Source organism: Amyelois transitella, chromosome 25 (assembly GCF_032362555.1).
Source record: "Amyelois transitella isolate CPQ chromosome 25, ilAmyTran1.1, whole genome shotgun sequence".
NCBI classification, from domain to species: domain Eukaryota; kingdom Metazoa; phylum Arthropoda; class Insecta; order Lepidoptera; family Pyralidae; genus Amyelois; species Amyelois transitella.
In genome coordinates this window covers 5,916,368-5,938,499 of record NC_083528.1, presented here as the reverse complement: position 1 = coordinate 5,938,499, position 22,132 = coordinate 5,916,368, and the positions used below count along the sequence as shown (strand labels likewise).

Here is a 22,132-nt window from a genome sequence, read left to right as displayed (position 1 = left end):
ATCTCCGAACAGGATCTGGTGAGGAAACCTGACACTTTAGCCTGTTATAATGGCGGCAACGACCTTCATCTCCGAACAGGATCTGGTGAGGAAACCTGTCACTTTAGCCTGTAATAATGGCGGCAACAACCTTCATTTCGGAGCAGGATGTGGTGAGGAAGCCTGACACTTAAGCCTGTAATAGTGGCGGCAACGACCTTCATCTCCGAACAGGATCTGGTGAGGAAACCTAACACTTTAGCCTGTAATAATGGCGGCAACGACCTTCATCTGCGAGCAGGATCTGGTGAGGAAACCTGACTCTTTAGCCTGTTATAATGGCGGCAACGACCTTCATCTCCGAGGAGGATCTGGTGAGGAAACGTGACACTTTTTATGTAGCCGCTTCTCGATAGGTATCACAACTTGTTTAACTTCTGGGGCCAGATTTGATGAGGAAATCTGTCTCTTATAATCTTTCATGATGGCCGCAACAAGCCGAATTTTCTGCGTCGCGCTCGTGAGAACGGTTGTAGCGGAATCAGAGGGCGATACGATTTCCTAAAGTACCCAAAATTAGATTTAATATGTTTATTCATCAAATGTTATCTTTCTATCCTTTTCTTTTCCTCTCAGGAGGAGAACATTGAGATCGCTCAGGCCACAGAGAAGGGGCTGCAACCGGACGCCGACCCCACGGGGGAGGTCCAGCCGCAGGAACAACAGAACGGTAATTATATTAGCTACTCTTAATTCTCCTTGCGCTTGCCCCGGTAACATTGTCCCTAAAAAGAATCCAGGGTCTACTTTTGATGACGGACAAGGACAGTCCTGTCCAGGACAGGTTGTAAGGTGACCGATTGCCGACAATTATAGAAGCCTCAGTTTCTTTTGACGACACTTATTAGGGCTGGCTCTTATTTGGAAATTTTGTTGCCTGAAAATCAGGTTTACTTAAAATTTTTACTATGGAGTATTTAAAAACAATGTTCTGCCTAATGTTGGTTCATGTTAAAAGTAAATCGGCAGAAATAGATCTAATATTAGTAACATATAAGATTACAAGACTTTTTAAAACTAAAATTAAAAGCTAGTGCCGTGTGGTTCCCGGCACCAATACAAAAAAGAATAGGACCACTCCATCTCTTTCCCATGGATGTCGTAAAAGGTGACCAAGGGATAGGCTTAAAAACTTGGGTTTCTTCTTTTAGACGATGGGCTAGCAACCTGTCACTATTTGAATCTCAATTCTATCATTAAGCCAAATAGCTGAATGTGGCCATTCAGTCTTCAAGACTGTTGGCTCTGTCTACCCCGCAAGGGATATCGACGTGACCATATGTATGTATGTATTATAAACTTGATGTGATACAAGTCGGTCAAGAAAAACTTTTAAGTATTAAAGTTATAAACTTGATGTGATTCCAGGTCTCGTGTACAGTCCCATGTACAAGTTGGACAAGCTGGAAATGCAGAAGGACAAGGAGAAAGACGACAAAGAGGACGAGGAGGAGCCCATCGGAGTGTCGCCTTGTGGGAGGTGCGTAAATACAATATCTTCTTCATGATCGATTCATGAGAAAAGCACAAAACCGTGGAGAATGGCGTGCATTACTAGATGCCTACATCCAGCAGTGGATGAATATGGGCTGAAGAAGAAGAAGAAGAAGAGATCGATACACTCTTGTCAGAGTGGTTGTAGTCGTGGGAGTGGAAGGGGCAGATGGAACATTCCTCACGATGCTTTGCCATTTTTCTCTACTCGAAGTCATCCCAGTTTCTCCATATATGTAATGAATACTCTTTCTAGAGAATTTCAATCTAATATTATGAAGGGTATTATAATATAGTGTATAATAAAGTGTCGTGTGGTTCTCGGCACCAATAGAAAAAAGAATAGGACCACTCTTCCCCATGGATATCGTAAAAGGCGACTAAGAGATAGGCTTATTAACTTGGGATTCTTCCTTCAAGGCTAGCAACCTGTCACTGTTTTAATGTGAATTCTATCATTAAGGTAAACAGCTGAATGTAGCCTATCAGTCTTTTCGAGACTGTTGGCTCTGTCTACCCAGCAAGGGATATAGATGTGACTATATGTATGTATGTATGTATTATAAAAAAAGTAACTATATCACTTTACTATTGCAGGTTCTTCAAGTACGACAAGGAGGTGGGGCGGGGCTCGTTCAAGACGGTGTACCACGGGCTGGACACGCAGACCGGCGTCGCCGTGGCCTGGTGTGAACTGCTGGTGCGACTCCCATACATTACAACGTACTATTATCGCCGTTGTCGTGTGGTTCCCGGCACCAATACAAAAAGAATAGGACCGCTCCAACTCTTTCCCATGGATGTCGTAAAAGGCGACTAAGGGATAGGCTTACAAACTTGGGACTCTTTTTTTAAGCGAAGGGCTAGCAACCTGTCACTATTTGGATCTCAATTCTATCACTAAGTCAAGTAGCTGAACGTGGCCGATCAGTCTTTTCAAGACTGTTGGCTCTGTCTACCCCACAAGGGATATAGACGTGACCATATGTATGAATGTATGTACTATTGTCATTGGGTCAGCTATCTTGAAGACGGATGGTTCTGTGAAAGGCTTTGGGGCGCTTGTGTCACGCAAGATTCCGGTTTGGAATTCCAGCCAGGGCATAAAGAGAATCTAACTTTTTTTTATTGGTTTGGGTCTTGGATGTTTATCTATATAATTTTTTTTTATTATCTCTTCATATAATAAAGTTCTCCTGTGTTCTCTGTCTGTATGTATCCGCTAATCTCGGCAAGTTGTGCGCGGTGATTCTTCTTGTAGGTGATGTGCTAGTAACCTGTCACTATTTGAATTTCAATTCCATCACTAAGCCATAAAACTGAATGTGGTCGGTCAGACTTTCGAAGCTGCTGCCTCTGTCTACCCCGCGAGGGATATAGACGTGACTTTAATATGTATTTATCCCGCATGTAGTAGAACTAATAAAATTGAGTTTTCATTCATTCATTCATTAATTTAACTCTGCCAACATTTTCAGGAGAAAAAGCTGAACAAAACCGAACGTCTCCGTTTCCGCGAGGAAGCGGACATGCTGAAGAAACTCCAGCACCCAAACATCGTGAGGTTCTACAACTACTGGGAGGGCACCGTGGCGAAGAAGAAGAACATTGTCCTCATCACCGAGCTCATGTTGTCCGGGACTCTTAAGGCGTAAGTGTAAATAAATAATCCTACTACTATTATAAAGGCGAAAGTTTGTATGGATGTATGGATTTCACGCAAAAACTACTGAACCGATTACCATGAAATTTGGTATGTAGGTAGCTGAAGACCCAGAATAACACATAGGCTACTTTTTATCCCAGAGTTCCCGCGGGATTGATAGGGTTTCCATGCGGACGAAGTCGCGGGCGGCCTCTAATTAATAATAATTATTATATATTTAAGATCTATGTAAAACATGTGTACTACAATAAAGATGATTTGATTTGATTTAAATATGATTCGGCTCGACCGCCACAAAGAGAAGATCTTCCGCCAGGCTTCGTGTGATGCCTGGGGAACCGCGCGACACACGATGTTGTGTCGGAGCTTGTATATATATATATATATAGCTCCAATCCGTGAAATCTTTGCTTGCGCGATTTAGACTCTTCGCTTTCATTGGCTGATATCGTCGCGTGATTGGCTGTTGCGACTTGTGGCGTAGAGATGTCGCCACAAATAAATACGAGACTAATTCTGCCCTGGTATAACTAAAATGCCGTTATCTGCCAAATCCTTGTTTTAAGTAAAACATCAAAAACTGCGGTAAAAATTTAAACTGATGCCATTCATCAATGAGAACGCCTATTTATGACTTAAAGGTACCAAAAAGTCGTATAAACAGATCGAAAGAGATTTTTTTTCTTATTTTACTGGTAAAAAAGGTGTAAATCCTGATGTCAGATAACGGCATTTTAGTTATACCACGGCAGAATTATTCTGAGTTAGAATATAGTAGCTGCATTTAGGTGGTTCGCTCTTGTAGGAATTTCGGGATAACAAGTGCTCGATCATTAGAAAATATATTTTAACTGGCTTTTATCATCAGCTTCGCCCGCGTGTATTTAGCGCCATCTATTAAATGCGATGAATTAAACGCCATCTAATAAAAAAAACGACAGATTTATTGCCACCCACAAGAGAATACAGGTTTTTTGCAAATCCCACGGGAACTATATTTTATACATACATACATAAAAATACTATATTTTATACCGGGATGTAAGTTACTCAAGGACCTTTTCCAGACTCTTAACGTATATATATGTGATATTTCAAGTATATTAATTCAGTAGATAACCCCTGAAGTGGTAACAAATGAACAAATAAACTTAGTTTGACATTTATAATATTATTATATAAATGTCAAACTAAGTTATTTATAATAGTATTACATTACGATGTACTGTAATAAAGCACAAATCTTTATATTCTAGTGCCGTGCCGTTTATATTCTAGTGGTTCCCGGCACCAAAACAAAAAAGAATAGAACCACTCCATTTCTTTCCCATGGATGTCGTAAAAGGCGACTAAGGGATAGGCTCACAAACTTGGGATTCTTTTTTAGGCGATAGGCTAGCAACCTGTCACTCATTTTCGAAATCTTTCGAATCTCAATTCTATCATTAAGCCAAATAGCTGAACGTGGCCATTCAGTCTTTTGCAGACTGTTGGCTTTGTCTACCCCGCAAGGGATATAGACGTGACCATATGTATGTATGTATGCTTTATATTCTATTATTGTGTATATAGTTCTGTGTTTTAACAGAATATTCAAATAATTTTGTGAATTCCAGCTACCTCCGTCGGTTCAAGCGGATAAACCCGAAGGTGCTGAAGTCCTGGTGCCGGCAGATCCTCAAGGGTCTCAACTTCCTGCATTCGAGAACGCCGCCCATCATTCACAGGTAATTCACGTGTGGTTTCCGTAACTTTAGAATGAAAACACTCCATATCTTTCCTATTGATGTCGTAAAAGGCGATTAAGGGATGAGCTTATAAACTTGGGATTCCTGATGTAGGCGATGGACTAGTAAACTGTAACTATTTGAACATACATACAGCTGTTGGCACATTTTCACTGTTGGCTCTGTATAGCCCGCAAGGGATATAGACGTGATTATATGTATGTACTTGTCCCTAGTAACAGGAGAAATTAACCAGGCTTTATAATCGCAATACAGTCGTCTCAATATGCAATTTTCCTTAAGATATTTTCATTCGCCGTTAGAGCATTGGTTAGCATTCTAACTATTATACGTATCTCAGGAAAGAGTCATTTATGCATGATATTTAAACCTTGTAGATGCCCCTCGCCGACTTTGCATTACAATTTTTGGAATAATTTACGTCTTTCTAAAACGTAATATGACAGTAACTCATGATTTGTTTATAGTTTTTTCGCGTGACTCTTGATTGATCAGATCGCATATTGTTTATGCTGCCGCTATCTTTCATGTGTACTGAAATGTTGTGACTCAATGACTGATTAAAGCTTGGGAATGTTGATTTGATTTGATGCGCAGCAGATAATTTGACGTAACGGAATAATAGTAAAAAAAGGCTATTTTTCAGTACTGTCTTGTCCCGCCTACAATTTAAGGATTTTTTTAAGGCATGAGTGACTTACTTGAGCTATGTATATCATTTTAAACCCGTCTTGCTTACTATCAGGCAAAGTGGACTCTGAACTGACTCGAAACACACTCATATTCTGAATAAAAATAGAAACTGAACATATAAGTTAAAAATGTCTGAATTATTGATATACATACATACATACATAAAATCACGCCTCTTTCCCGGAGGGGTAGGCAGAGACTACCTCTTTCCACTTGCCACGATCTCTGCATACTTCCTTCGCTTCATCCACATTCATTACTCTCTTCATGCAGGCTCGGCGGTTTCGGGTACTTTTGACCTGACCCTTTACCAGGACGTCCTTAATATCCTTAATAATTATTGTTGTCCATTCTTTATTTGGGATTCTTGTAGGCGCAATGGGCTAGCAACCTGTCACTATTTAAATTTCAATTCCATTATAAAGCCATACCGTTGAACGGGGCCTTTAACTCTTTTCGAGACTGCTGGCCCTGTCTGCGTCGTAAGAGATATATGCGTGATTATAGATAGATAAAACTCTTTATTGCACCATAAGAGTAAAACATACAAAACAACATAAAACAGATAGAGATGGTACAAAGTATATTATATGTATGTTTATATGTAGGTATAATTGTTTGATGTGCTCCAGGGACCTGAAATGTGACAACATCTTCATCACTGGCACCACGGGCAGCGTCAAAATTGGTGATCTCGGGCTGGCCACGCTCAAGAACAGGAGCTTCGCCAAGTCCGTCATTGGTGAGTTTCCATTGTTCTAATATATAAATATATGTAGAAGATATAGTGACAGGAATTGAAAAGGGATAAAGGATAAAAATTCCCTTAAGCATAAATCGAATAATAATAAGGGAAGGGCTTATAAACTTGGGATTCCTCTTGTAGGCGATGGGCTGGGTGGTTGCTACCTGTCACTATTTAATCTTATCTCAATTCTATTGTCAAACTATACAGCTGAACGTTGCTTTTCAGTTTTTGCGAGATTTGGCTCTGTCTAACCTCGCAAGGGATATTAAGGTGATTATATGTATGTATAAAAATCCTCTCTAGAGAGGTGACGATGAAACCGGGACTTACATATTATAAAGTTGAAGAGTTTGTTTGTTTGAACGCGCTAATCTCAGGAACTACTGGTTCGAATTGAAAAAATATTTTTGTGTTGAATAGCTTTAGGCTATATACCATCACGCTAGACTATAATAATGGAAAATGTGAAAAAAAAAATGGGGGAAATTCTTGATCAAAAAGGATCCTTGAGGGCTTCAATGATGCCCGAAATAACTATTCCACGCGGACAAAGTCGCGGGCACAGCTAGTACTATATAATTTTTTTATACTTGACCGAAGGTGTTTAGTCAAAAGCACAGATAGAACCAAATGCCTTTCAAACTATCGCGGGCACAGCTAGTGTATTTATAAAAATTGTATGTAGTATAACAGATTGTACCCCTCCACTCAGGCACGCCGGAGTTCATGGCGCCGGAGATGTACGAGGAGCACTACGACGAGTCGGTGGACGTGTACGCGTTCGGCATGTGCATGCTGGAGATGGCCACCGGCGAGTACCCCTACAGCGAGTGCAGCGGGCCCGCGCAGATCTACAAGAAGGTGGTCTCGGTCTGTGCATACATCTTCTATCTATACTAATCTAGATGCTGCAGTGCAGTTTGTTGCCGCTCGTTCGTCACTGAGGCTTTGCAAGCGGTACTTGGTTTTAAGTAGTTTATTTGACTTCAATCAATGTTGTGAAACCAAATGATATGACGATTATTAAGCGATGTGAAGTATCCTATGATAATGAATACAAATATTGGATTAAATTTTGACTTATATACAAAATTCTCGTGTCACAGTGTTCGTTCCTGTACTCCTCCGAAACGGCTTGACCGATTCTCATGACTAAGGGATAGGCTTATGAACTTGGGATTCTTCTTTTAGGCGATGGGCTAGCAACCTGTCCCTATTTGAATCTCAATTCTATCATCAAGCCAAACAGCTGTGCGTGGCCTATCAGTCTTTTCAAAACTGGTGTCTCCAGTCTACCCCGCAGGGGGTAAAGACTTGATTATATGTATATATGGACTTTGTAAAGAATGTTATATCAATCAATGTGTTTATTGCAGGGTGTAAAACCGCAGAGTTTGGAGAAGGTGACCATTCCGGAGGTGCGTGACATCATCGAGTCTTGTATCAGGCCGAACAAAGCGGACAGGTGAGCAACACATACATACCAGGGTTTTCAAGGGTTACCATAATATTAAAAAAAAAAAGATATTACTTTCCCATACTAGAACCAATCGTGATCAATTATTTTGCGCGAGGATTTTTTTTTTTCGCCTGTTTTTTTTAATGCACTATAACTCTTCTAGTGCTTTTTTTGGTCAATCTATATGGTAATGGAAATACTATATTTACTGTCATCAGACATTTTAAATTAAGTAAAAACAATTAATACTTGAACGAAGACTTTTATATAAAGATATAGAAACTTTACAACTGGGAGCGCACACAATTATTTTAAAGAACAGTATCCTCAGTGTTACCAGCATACAAATATAAAAAAATAACACACGCCTATTACATTGTTACCAACAAGACGAAACTTATTTTTAAATTATTTTATCTTGTAATACCTATTATTTAAATTATTTTATCTTATTATTTCTAAAATAATTTTATCAGTTTTGCATTTACCCACCCACGACCCCAATTCGTTTTGTCCCCAGGCCGCAAGTGAAAGACCTCCTAAACCACGAATTCTTCGGAGAAGACATTGGCCTTCGACTGGAGATTGTGGGTCGAGATCTCGTCACCTCTTCGGACATCACCAAGATCAAGTTCCGGCTGAAGATCATTGACCCCAAGAAACGGTAAATATATACCTATATTGATATTATATCACTACATAGTATAAAACAAAGTCGCTATTTTAGTCTGTTTGTCTGTATGCTTAAATCTTTAAAATTACGCAACGGATTTTGATGCGGTTTTTTGTAACAGGTAGAGTGATTCAAGATGAAGGTTTTTATGTATAATAACATTTATAATTTTGCACCCGTGCGAAGCCGGGGCGGGTCGCTAGTATGGTACTATATCAATAGAATAATACCCTTTATTGTACAAAATTAAAACATAAAAGCCAATAAATAAATAAATATAATATACAGGACAGATTACACAGATTGAGTTAGCCTCGAAGTAACTTCGAGACTTGTGTTACGACATCCATGGTAAAAAGATGCAATGGTCCATGTTCTTAATTGCTCGCAGAACCACACTTTACTTCGTCCCCCACTCCTCTTCAGTACTGACAAGAAAATATTGTTGCCGTGTGGTTCCCGGCACCAATACAAAAAAGAATAGGGCCACTCCATCTCTTTCCCATGGATATCGTTAAAGGCGACTAAGGGATAGGCTTACAAACTTGGGATTCTTTTTTTAGGCGATGGGCTAGCAACCTGTCACTATTTGAATCTCAATTCTATCATTAAGCCAAATAGCTGAACGTGGCCATTCGGTCTTTCCAAGACTGTTGGCTCTGTCTACCCCGCAAGGGATACAGACGTGACCATATGTATGTATGTATGTAAATATTGTTCCAGGTCTTACACCCACAAGGAGAACGAGGCTATACAGTTCGAGTTCGACATAGAGACCGACGACTGCGAGGAGGTGGCCAACGACATGGCCAAGGTGGGGCTCATCATGGAGGAGGACGCGAGGATCGTCACCAAGCTGCTGAAGTCGCAGCTCATCAGCCTCAACCGGTCAGTTTTTATATTTGTACATACATACATACATCATGCCGTGTGGCTCCCGGCACTAATACAAAAAAGAATAGGACCACTCCATCTCTTTCCCATGGATGTCGTAAAAGGCGACTGAGGGATAGGCTTACAAACTTTGAATTCTTTTTTGGGCGATGGGCTAGCAACCTGTAGTGACAGGTTGCTAGCCTATCGCCCAAAATGAATCTCAATTCTATCATTAAGCCAAATAGCTGAACTGACTCTTGGCTGTGTCTACCCCGCAAGGGATATAGACGTGACCATATGTATGTATGTATGTACGTATCACGTCTATATTCCCTGCAGGGTAGACACGAGTCAACTGTCTTGAAAAGACTGGTAGGCCATGTTCAGCTATTTGGCTTTATGATAGAATTTAGTTTCAAATAGTGACAGGTTGCTAGCCCATCGCCTAAAAGAAGGATCCCTAGTTTATTAGCCTATCTCTTAATCTCCTTTTACGACATACATGAGTAAGAAATGGAGTGGTTCTATTCTTTTTTGTATTGGTTACGGGAACCACACGACACCAATACAAAATTATGCATAGTTGACCTAAGACTCGATCTACCTTAATTTCAAATTTTCATCATAAGTGGGCTTTATGGATAATCACCAATCTGCTGAAGTCTCGGCTCATTAGCCTTAACAGGTGAGTTTTGTTACTAACATTCTTGGATCTTGGTTATCTGAATAAATGAATTATTATATTTAACAAGTTTTTCAATATAATTATATAGAAATGTGTAGCAAGAGGTCCGAGAGTGGTAACGGTAAGGATTCTAAAGTTGAAGATGCTTCTGTAGTGGGAGCGATGATTCAGGCTCGACCGCCACCAAAGGGAAGATCTTCCGCCAGGCTGGTGTGACGCCAGGGGAACCGCGCGACACACGATGTTGTATATATGCTCCAATCCGTGAAATCTTTGTTTGCGCGATTTAGATTCTTCGCTCAAAATTCAAAATTTTTATTCATTATTATAGGATACTATATATCGCTTAATAATTGTCGTTTGGTTTAACAACATTGGTTGACGTCAAATAAATTACTTAAAAACGCTGTTATTGGTTTAGCGTTTGTATATTTTAATACAAAAAAATGGGATCCGTCCTAAGTTCTTCATGTTATTTTAAAAGCTTCAGTTGCTCCTCATCAGCTTTGATGGGTGAGTTTTAGAATACTACGTATCTAGGTTACTTAACTCCTCAGGTGCCCAAGCAGAGATCAGTGGACTGGCCTGAACCGTTAAACTCTGATCAGCGCTTGCACTGCCGGCCACGTTTTTTTTTTATTTTGAGTATTAAATGCAATTACTTTAAGTTTGGAAATACTTCTATTTCGCTCGAAACATCGATTTCCTGATGCAAAGTAAGATGCGGGTGTAAATCGCGTATTCGGCAGCTCAGAGGTTAAGCCAAATGACACGGGCAAGTGTGCTCAAATTTAAGAGTGTGTATTGTAAAAGAGACTGAGATTTTTAGCTGTAGACAAAAAAATTCTACACATTCTCACAAAAATGGCTCCTCTTTTTGATAATAATAGTAGTTTGAAGTGCTTAGGTGTACTTCGCATCAGTGGAAAGATCCTAAAATCTTTCCTTTTCTTTAGGTATATGTTCATTGTAACAACTGTATGCCAAACTTAATAGTTTATCACTAACGCTGTATTTAAATTAATAGTAACGAGATAAATTACACAAATCGAACTATTCTTCAAGCAAGTGTTATGGGCTAATAACTAAAAAAAATTAATATTTTATAATAAATACTTAAATAAACTTCCAAGACACAGGCCAATCAGAAAAAGTTTTTTTTTTCATATTTTGAACATTTTGGTTCAGAGATGAGAAAATGACAACGCGAAATGGATTCTTTTAAAAAAAAAATACCTATATTGATAGAACGGTAATTTTAATCCAATAAATTTACGGATACATAGATCACAATGTATGCATCTAGTGCATGGCGCCTTAATACGGCGACCCTGACAAAGTAACGTTTCTAATTATAATGACGCGATTCTAATACGCTGGATGTATTATGCAATAAGATGCAATGACTTTAAAAAGTTCCTGCGCTTGAAATGTATTGAGCCGCTGGCGGCAGATATGGAAATAATTTATTACATGGGGTAGGCAGAGACTACATATCTTTACACTAGCCACGATCTCTGCATACACTTTCGCTTCATCTATATTTATAAATCACTCCATACGAACTCGCCGTAAATAAATAAATAATTTATAATAAATAATAAAAAAAAATTATGTGTATGTTTTTATTATTATGTATTTTGTAAATAAACCCTACAATGAGTAGGTTCTATTGTTGTACATGTATATAATATATTAAAAAATATGTAAGCAGGCAGTTTTGGAATGGGATGATGGATGAGACATGAACCCAATATTTAGCCATTATTAGACAGATATTTTATTTACAATGTTAAGCACCTACCTATACGTATAAGGTACGCCTTACTTATAAAGCTTCCATACTGTATCTTTTTTTTTTTTTTTTTTTTTAAATAAAGGGAGCAATGTCGTGTCGGCACGCGATCTTGTACACACGCCTTCCCATTTTATACAAGCCACGATATATTTATTTATTATCTTTTACATATTTATTGATTACGAGAGAAATTAAATCAATCATGGGTTCCCATGATTTGTGGGATTTGATAGAGCTTCTGAATTTTCAAGACTTGCACATGGGGAATGGAATTTAAAAAATCTTTTCGCACCTATAAATATAATATCTTTTTGTAATTTAACTTCTATTTAAAACAATATATTTTTCTGGAAAGACGTTTTTTTTTTGTAGTAATTGCTAGAGAAAGTTTGCAGAATACAATTCGTTGATTGTATTTTTGTGAATTGAGTTTGCAACAATCTATTTTAGTCTGTCTAGCCCACGCGGTGTTATCGATTCAATCACGAATGTAGATATTCTGTACGTAAAGGTCTTGACTTTGACCTTAAAGAAGACTAAAAATATGTTTTCTTTATGTTTAATGCTATTTTAAGACGATGAGACATAGTTTCACTGTTTAAGTTACAGTTGGCCGATAATCTTATATACATATAAAATTCTCGTGTCACAATGTTCTAATAATATTTTTCTGAATAAACAATACTAGACACATATTTTCTTTGAAGGCAAAATTTTCTTATATTTTTACAGAATTTTACGTCTCTAGCTCAAAAGCCTCCAAAGGGAATGATAGAGAGAGAGAGAAAGAGATGTAAATAAAATTATTCACCAAATAATATAATCGTAGTGATATTGCCGCCCTCTCGCATTGTAACGACATAATTGGAGTGCCATTTCGACGCTCGAACGGCCACAATTATTTGCAATGGCGCGGCGAGGTGCAACGTATTACTACTTACGATATTATATCCGCACTATCATCAGTTACGCGTCGCCTGTTACGAACGATGCGTTGTTTACATTTTTAATTTTTTAAACATAGAATAGTTTGTTGCCAGTGTTTGCATTCGATTGTTTACTTTTTAATTGTTAAAACATATTTTTTTACATTGCCAGTGGTGTTTGTTGTTACATACTTTCCGTGATTGTAGTGTATCGTGTTGTAAACAAGTTTTTATAAGCGAATAGTAAGTTGACATTGTTCGAATGAGGGTCTCATTAGATTGTTTACTTCTTAATTCTTGAAAGCGATTTTAAAGTTGCCTGTATTTTTTGTCGATTTATTGTTTTCTTTCCGCATTGCTTGTAAGTATTATTTTTATAAGGCACAAGTGATTGTCGTTTATCGTACTGTATATTTGTAAGAAATTTTTCTGCGTGTCGTGTTATAAGTTCAGTGTATAGAAAAAAAATTGGTATGTTTTTCATAATTTCTTATTTATATAATCTAACGATATAAAGTTGTCATTTGGTATTGTTATGGTGGCATAACAATACCTAATGACAACTCTTATACATACATACACACGTGATCTCGCTTTCCGTTGCCATGACAACGGTATCTACGGTATAACTCGCGTGCCGCAACCGGAATTGTTAAGTTTCTCGTAATCAAGGTTCTGTATTAATTAAACATCTGAGTTATTGTAACGTCAATCAGTTATGTACATAATTTTAAGTATAGCTAATAACATAGTTTCGGTAGTTAATTCACATTGTTATTTTTAAAACCACACAGTGAAGTGTACAAAATTAAGGCTATATAGGTAGTCTATTTTTAAGAAAATAAGCCGGTATATATTACAAATTTTAATAAACTTTAATGTACTTAACTTAAAGTGGCAAACTTTAAAAAAAAAAACCTTTAAATAAAAGAATGGCTTTTAAATACCACCCTCATTTTGTGTAAATATTTCAATTCGATTATTTACTTTTGCAGAAAAAAGGTTTTTATGACATAAATAGTACAACACATTTGCCTGATCTAGGCATACAAAATAATTTTATTTAATACATCATGATTGATCAGCTGATGTCACTTTTTACTTAATTATTCAACGAAATGTACACGTGTATGTGGTGTTTATAAATACTTACGTTTGAAATCAGATATAAGAAACAATTTTAAAGAGGAATGAATAAAATTTTACTTACTACATAAACGGATTTGCCATACTGCATGTAAGTTTTTTAAAGATTGCTTCTAATGATTAACTAGGTATGGCGATTATGCAAATGTTCAATGCGTATTAACTAAGAAAAGCTTTCAGTTTGATAAATAACCTTTTATAGTGCATTAACATTCTTTATTCTTTGTTAGAAATTATAAAGGTGGTAGGGGTTATACTTGAACTTTAGATTATTATCTTATAGGCGATGGGCCAGCAATGTTATCTTTGAATCTCAATCCGACATGTTTTTACTTGCACGTACTATACACATATCGCGACTTCACCTCTGTTTGTGGGTTAATTAAAAAATATACCTACTTAATACTAGCGACCCGCTTCGGTTTCGCACGTGTATCATTTAAAGATATAAAAACCTTCCTCAGAAAACACTTTTTCCAACATTTTTAAACAGGAACAAAATCCGTCTACAACTTACGGAGATTAGCGCATGCATTCAGACAAAGAAAATAGTTAGTAATAATGATGATTACTTATCGTCCTCCTGGCGTTTGACCCGATTATGTATCCTCTAGAGGTCAGATTCTGACCACTATAACGATTACGATGGTCATGTTATAACGTGCAGCGATTGACCCAGTTTGGATCATCTTTATTTAATTTATTTTATTCCAATTCTGCCCGACAAGCGTGCATGATGATGAAAAAAGTTATGATTGTGGATGAAGCGAAAGTGTGCAGGGCTCGTGGCAAGTGGAAAGATGTAGTCTCCGCCTACCCCTCTGAGAAATCCCCTTATGTGTGTATATATTCAAACTTTTTAGAAATTTGTTCTTGTGTCCTACTGCTGAGAATAAGTTTTCTCCTTTTTTATTAAAAAATATCCATTTTCACGTTCCTATGTGGTATTAAAGCAATTTACGTGAAAAGTTGTAGGTGTAAATTATCTTTGCATTTCACTTCTTAATTACTTCAATTAAATACGGCCTTTTATTAGATTTCCAGCTGAAGCTTCATTTATACATACATACATAAATCACGCCTCTTTCCCGGTAGGGTAGGCAGAGACCACATCTTTCCATTTGCCACGATCTCCGCACACTTCTTTCTCTTCATCCACATTCATAACTCTCTTCATGCAAACTCGGCGGTTTCGGGTACTCTTGACCTGACCTTTTGCTGAAACGTCATTTAGCTTCATTTATTATGTTAAATATGTATGTATTTCAGTAGTGATATCATTATTTACAGGTATTTATCTTTGGTTATAGGGAGCGCAGTGAGAAGAAAGCGCAGATGCTGTTCAATCAGGAGTTGATCAACGAGCAGAATCTGCAGAAGCAGCTGTTGCTTGAGCAGCAGTTGAGACAGGTTGGCTTTTGTTTATTAGTTTGAGTGCTAACCGATGCTGTTACGGTGAGGGAAAACATGGTGGGCAAACAGTGCACATTGTATGTGCAACTGTGATCCAAATATGGGTATTAACCGGTTGCCCACAATAACAAGATTCTTGCCACAGATGCGCCGGCGCAACGTGGCGGACTGCCCTGCGATCTAATGATGTCCTCAAAATGAGAAGAAGGGCGCACCGGAGGGGTCTAAGTTTGCTGGCACATCAGATAGATAGATAGATAGATAAACTCTTTAAAAATTAACTGTTAAAAATTACTGTTTTACACTGTGCAACTGTGATCTTGAATTTGTAATTTCATTATTCCGCCCCTTTATTGTCTTAGTACAATACATTCACGTTTGACTATTTCCACATTCCAAGAGTGATTCTCTTCATCTCATACAAACATTCTATAATTTAATGATTTTATCCAGGTGAAGATGATCCAAAACCAGCAGCAAGCGGTCCCCGTGGATCAGGTCAAAACTGGTCTTCTGAACGGTGTTGGCAGCCAACCGGCGCTCGGCACAGTGCAGTAAGTTAGATTTGTTTATTAAAATTACTTATTAACAAATGCATGAGATAAGATTTTATGTAAAAAATTGAAAATTGTCGTGTAAGTTTTTTATGTGGTCTAAGGGTGCACTAAGAGAGGATTACTTTATTGATTATTTACTTTATATATGAATTTCCCGAAATTCCCGCGGGAACTGAAATTATGGTGATTTACGCGGGTGGCGGATTGTAGTATTGAAATGATAAAACTGAATTAAAGTAAATCAACTGAACAGTGAAACTAAAAAATATACATACATAGACACCTTTAAGTCCCTTGCTAGTTGGACAGAGCCAAAAGTCTTGAGAAGACTGAAAGGCCACATTCAACTGTATGGCTAAATGATGAAATTGATATTAAGCTAAAATGTCTCCCGTTTTCCAGGTTAGAACAACAATCCCAGCTGCTCCAGGCCCAACAACAACTTTTGCAGCAGCAGCTCCAACTCAACAACGAGGAGTGCGCCATGAGCCTCGTCAACAACCTGATGCAGGCCAGGATATCTCCCGCCGACCGGCTGCTGTCCAGACAGGTCTTATTACATACATTCATATCATGTCTCTTTAAGGTAGACAGAGTCGATAATATCGATAAGACTCGAAGGGTAAGCTAGATAGTTTAAGGATGGAACTTATGGAGAAAAAGTGGCAGGTTGCAAGCTCATTGAACCAGGTATTAACGTGAACTTTAGTACTGCCTTGCGACTACCATTTAGTAATGGGTTCAAGTGTTGCAATACCGAGGCTTTTTTTAAGAGAAGGAGGATTTAAAACATAGCATACTTTGATAGCACAAATCCAAATAAAACAATGTTGTGTTGGCAGAAACATGTCTCACCAATACTTACTTTATTCCAGGTGATGATGGAACAGAATCTCCTCAACCAGCAGATGCTAGAACAGACAGTCCAGGGCCAGCTCATCGAGCAGCAAGCCCAGCAGAACCTTCTAGAAGCCAACCAGTCTCAAACGCAACTCCAGCCAACACTCTTACAGCAACAACAACTCTCCGCCGAACTCAGCAACCAGAATCAAGCTTTACAACAACAAATAATACAGCAACAACAGAACATTATAGCCCAGCAAGCCGCCGCGATACAACAGAAACAGTTCGAAGAACAATTAACGCAGGAAAACATGATTAACGCACCACAGAATCTCGCCACAGGACAAATATTAGACCCTTCGTTGCAGAATTTACAAAATATTTTAGCGCAGATAATACAAAGGCCCGATACATTGCAGTCTAGGAAAGAATCTGAGTCTGAAACGCAAGCGCAACAATTACAGAATCAACAACAAATCTTGCAGCAGACTGAGTTGGAGCAACAACAGACTCAACAAGAACAAGATATCCAGCAAATGCAGAATCTAATTGGTGCTCAAATTCAACAGCAAAACATGAACTTCCAACAGAACCAACAGTACATGCAACCGATTTTAACGGATCCGATGTTAGCGGCGAAGCAACAACAAGTTGCTCAAGCGCAGCAACAGTTGTCGCAGGCGCAGCAACAACTCAACATGCAGAAGCAAATGTTGGCACAGCATCAGATAGCTTTACAACAACAGATATTGTCGCAACAACAGATACACATGCCAGGGCAGACATTGTCGCCGCAACATTTGAGAAATTTGCAACAACAACAGTATTTGGCGCAGCAGGAATTGCATTTACAACAACAGCAGAATTTGATTGAGAGGCAGAATTTGGCGTTGTTGGCACAGAAACAGCAGTTGATGGGCCAACAACAAAGGGAAGTTGAGGAGATATTGCGTTCTCAGAGGCCAATGTACACGAGACAAGGGTCCGAGCAAAGTCAGATAAGCTCGGCTGATGTCCACGATCAGCAACAGACAATAGTTCCTGAGCAATATCAGCAAAAACCTCCATTACAGCCTCAAATGTCCATAGACCAAATTCAGTTCCAGAATCAATACGCCGAATTACAAAATCAAATGCAGAAACAGTCGGAAGATTTGAGTTTTCAACATATGCGTCATATGCAGGGTCAATCATTGCCTCACAACATGTTGGCTCAGAACTTCGGCGTGGTACAGAAGGAGATGCAGATATCTAGTCATGAAGGCACCCCGGTGCAGAATTACGCTGCGAACCCGCTCCAGATGTACCAGCCGGCACAGAGCCAGCCAATGCAGTCCATGATGCAGAACATGCAGTCTATGCAGTCTTCAGTTCCTCAAAATATACCTCATAGCATACAAGAATCAGTACAACTAAGTGCGGCGCAAACGTTGCCGAATAATTTGACGTCTGTCCCGCAAGCTATATCGGTCCCACAACCGGTTCCGTCTATCCCACAGTCGGTACAGTCTGTCCCACAACCCGTACAATCTGTCCCACAACCGGTACAATCGGTCCCACAATCAACTATTCCACAATCGATGCCACAGTCGATGCCTTCGGTTCCGCAAACTTTATCTTCTGTCCCTCAACCTATACAAACCGTCCCACAGGCTGTACAATCTGTCCCACAGCATATTCAGTCGCTCCCACAGGCCACGACGACAATACTTCAACAGTCTGTCCCACAGCCGATACAGTCGGTCGCACAGCCTAACCAAACTGTCCCACAGCCCGTATCCACTGTCCCACAAACACAGCCACAAGAGACCGCGCCACAGCAGTTGAATTTAACAGGTATGTTTCTTTAGGTAATAAGATACATACGTACAAAAAATACGATTGCATTTAGAACCTCCTCCTTTTTTGATCCGTAATGTATGAGCGATAAAAACGACGTCGCGCGTGCCACAGTTCGTTTGGTACACGCCTTCCTCTACAAAATTAACATTTACACCAACCTTTGTATATAAGGTTTTCATTTATAACATATCTTTTACAGCTGAACCTCAAGACAACGGGTACTCACACAGCAATGGTCAAAAAGAGCAGTTTTTAACTCCAATGAGCGAGTTTCCGTCCGGCGCCACACACACAGAGACCGCACGCCCGCCCGAACTCAGCTCTGTGGAGGAGAAGCAGGCCGACCATGAAGGTACAAATATATACCTACCTCCTGGCCTTTGTCTCTGTTATATTCTCACCATTCTGTGATGAGAAATCCAGATGCGCCTTTGACCTGGATTGGGTAAGACAGGTTTTTACACGAAGCTATTCCCGTCTGACTGACGTTTACAACCCATATTGGATCTTGGTTATATATATTTATTGTGTAAAGTAAAGTGTGTGTGTGTGTGATGGAAGGCAAAATTGAAATGTTCGAAATTGTGGAAGCACTTAAGAGACTCCATTCCTCTCTTTTAATACAGCTTTCTCACACCGCTTTTTCTGTTTTCTGGGACCATATTTATATAATAAATTAAATCGCCAATTTCACTTGTACTGCCTACTTAAATATAGTTGTTCTAAGATTGTCTCAAATTATTTACAGGGCTTAAACTATGACCAAACTGAAGACTTGCTAAATGTAGTTAATTAAATCACGATGTCAGCTTATTTCCCTCTCGGGATAATTATTTATCTATGTATTTTTGTATTTTAGTGTGGAATACATATATGTAGATATACTAATGTTTATTTATATACACATTTGTCTCAATATATGTATAGTATAGTTACTCCAGTAATAGTCTAAATATGTTTAGTTAAATAAATACTTCTTGTTTTCATATGAGATTGTGCATGAGATATCATGACTTATGTTAACCACAAGTGGGGGGAGGCTGGTTTTCTGAGATACAGGCATCTGCCTAGTTCAGACACCAGTCTCTCATATTCATATTCTTACCTATTGCATTTACTACTTGATATTTGAGAGAAAATAAAAATATTTGATTTGATATTTATTGTAACAATTACAATTTGTAAAGTACAATAGGCGGACTTAATGCTAATAGCATTATCTAACAGTCTACCATTGGGTTAAGTGGAGAACCTTTTTGTGAGTGATAATAATAATGTAGAGTAAATATGTATGTTTTATTTTTCTTATTTTTCCAGCCGCCACCGCGATACCATCACCAATAACGAGCGACAAGAAATCTCGAGGATCCAAAAAAAGGTCTAGAGAGAAAGACAAACTACCAAAACTGACCGTTTTGGAGGTCAACGAGGCCGCTGTGGAGTGCCAACTGGAGTCAAAGTCCAAAACTGTGACCTTCAAGTTTGACATCACCGATGTCAACCCTGAAGAGATCGCCAGCAATTTGGTAAGTTAACTTGTTATTCTTCTTCCTTCCGGCTTTTAGTCCTGGTTGCATCCTCACCTATCTGGAGAGGAACCCGGGGTATGCCTTTGCCCATGGACCCTGGATTGGGTGAGTCAGGTTTTTACACGAAGCGAATCCCGTCTGACCTCCGCAACCTTGGCAGGTAAACCGTATTGGATCCATGGTTACACATCCAGTTGCCTGAATGTGCAGGTTTCCTCACGATGTATTCCCTCGCCGTAAGAGCATCGGTTAGTGTACATAACTTTGAAAATAGTCATTGGTTCATAGCCGAGGTGGGATTTTATAACCTGTGCCTTTCTGCGCATCATGCATTTTAACAAGGCGCCTTACCGACTCGACCATCGCCTTATTGTAATATGTTATTTGCTAATTTTTGAAGACTTGGTCATCAAATATCTTGATTAAATCTAGCATTTCAGATCCCTTGTACCTTGTTATGATTGTGGATGCAGCGAAATAGGTACCATAGGACTTGCGGTAAATGGAATTTGTGTAGTCTCTGCCTACTATTTGTCAGACAAGCACAAACAGCGGCACTGCAGCATTTCCTTCAATAACGTCGACTTCATTATTATCCAAACTTAAATTTGGAATAGAAACGTGGACGAGAGCATACATTTGAGTTATTATTAAAACAAAAAATAAAAAAACGATTGTTTGAGATTTAATCTCGAATTGCCGTTAGATTCCATGTGATACATACATACATACATACATACAATCACGTCTATATCCCTTGCGGGGTAGACAGAGCTTACAGTCTTGTAAAGACTGATAGGCCACGTTCAGCTATTTGGTTTTAAGATAGGATTGAGATTCAAATAGTGACAGGTTGCTAGCCCATCGCCTAAAAGAAGAATCCCAAGTTTATAAGCCTACCCCTTAGTCGGCTTTTACGACATCCATGGGAAAGAGATGGAGTGGTCCTATTCTTTTATGTATTGGTGCCGGTATATAAGTTAAATTAAAAATGTGTCGTTTGTTTCGTTTGCAGGTATCGAACAACCTGCTCCCGGAGTGGCAGAGCGCCACGTTCATGGAGCTGATCCGGGACATCGTGTCGCAGCTGGTGGCCAACCCCGGCGCGCCGCCCGTGCTCAACCCCCACCATCACTCCCTGAGGCTCAACATTGACAAGGTACGTGGAACTCTCGACGATTGCGGAGTTCTGATTATGATCTGAATGCCATAAATATATATACGGGACAAATTACACTGATTGAGTTAGCCTCGATCAGACTTGTGTTACGAGATTTTCACTCAACGATACTATATTTTATAATAAATATTTATATAGATAAACATCCAAGACCCAGGCCTATCAGAAAAAGGTCTTCTCTTATCTTGCCCTGGCCGAAATTCGAACCCGGGACCTCCGGTGTCACAGACAAGCGTACTACCGCTGCGCCAAAGAGGCCATCAAATGCCATGGATTTTAACATAACATAATATATAATCACGACTATATCCGTTGCGGGAAGACAGAGCCAACAGTCATCAAAATACTGAATGGCCACGTTCAGCTGCTTGGCTTAATAATTTAAGATTAAAATAGTGACCTATTAACTATCAATCTGCTAGCCCATCGCCTAAAAGAGGAATCCCAAATATATACGCCTATTGTTTAGTCGCCTTTTACGACTCCATGGGAAAGAGATGGAGTGGTCCTTTGTTTTCTATTAGTGTCGGAAACCATACGGTATATTTCTTCATCATATCTTTAACAATATGTATATTGTTTCATAGGAATTGAGGACCGCCTAAAAAGGGAGACATACATAAACAACTATTTTATCGGCTCCTTGCAGACTTGGTTTTCGAAAATTTTCAACTGTCACATCAAAAGCTTTTACGCATATGTGTAACCTACTATATTCCAATATTCAGACCTTTTAAATACAACAGAATCACGTTACATTCGACGTGTTATTTCAGGAAGGTAGTCTTATCCTCTCTTCAATGGATATTGACAAAAC

General features: G+C 38.9%; 1 protein-coding gene across 6 annotated transcripts in view; it reads left to right on the top strand.

Annotated features, from left to right (window-relative positions):
* Positions 1 to 22,132, top strand: part of LOC106139647 (serine/threonine-protein kinase Wnk) — a 59,949-nt gene that overhangs the window by 20,214 nt on the left and 17,603 nt on the right. For all 6 annotated transcript variants that reach the window (XM_060951584.1, XM_060951586.1, XM_060951585.1 and 3 more), the window contains 17 exons: positions 616 to 709; positions 1,408 to 1,519; positions 2,131 to 2,233; positions 3,012 to 3,184; positions 4,816 to 4,926; positions 6,273 to 6,382; positions 7,101 to 7,258; positions 7,765 to 7,853; positions 8,368 to 8,511; positions 9,244 to 9,408; positions 15,262 to 15,361; positions 15,818 to 15,918; positions 16,324 to 16,471; positions 16,797 to 18,600; positions 18,806 to 18,958; positions 19,924 to 20,132; positions 21,151 to 21,294. In XM_060951584.1, the coding sequence (XP_060807567.1) occupies positions 616 to 709; positions 1,408 to 1,519; positions 2,131 to 2,233; positions 3,012 to 3,184; positions 4,816 to 4,926; positions 6,273 to 6,382; positions 7,101 to 7,258; positions 7,765 to 7,853; positions 8,368 to 8,511; positions 9,244 to 9,408; positions 15,262 to 15,361; positions 15,818 to 15,918; positions 16,324 to 16,471; positions 16,797 to 18,600; positions 18,806 to 18,958; positions 19,924 to 20,132; positions 21,151 to 21,294 (3,918 nt within the window). The remainder of the gene's footprint in view (positions 1 to 615; positions 710 to 1,407; positions 1,520 to 2,130; positions 2,234 to 3,011; positions 3,185 to 4,815; positions 4,927 to 6,272; positions 6,383 to 7,100; positions 7,259 to 7,764; positions 7,854 to 8,367; positions 8,512 to 9,243; positions 9,409 to 15,261; positions 15,362 to 15,817; positions 15,919 to 16,323; positions 16,472 to 16,796; positions 18,601 to 18,805; positions 18,959 to 19,923; positions 20,133 to 21,150; positions 21,295 to 22,132) is intronic.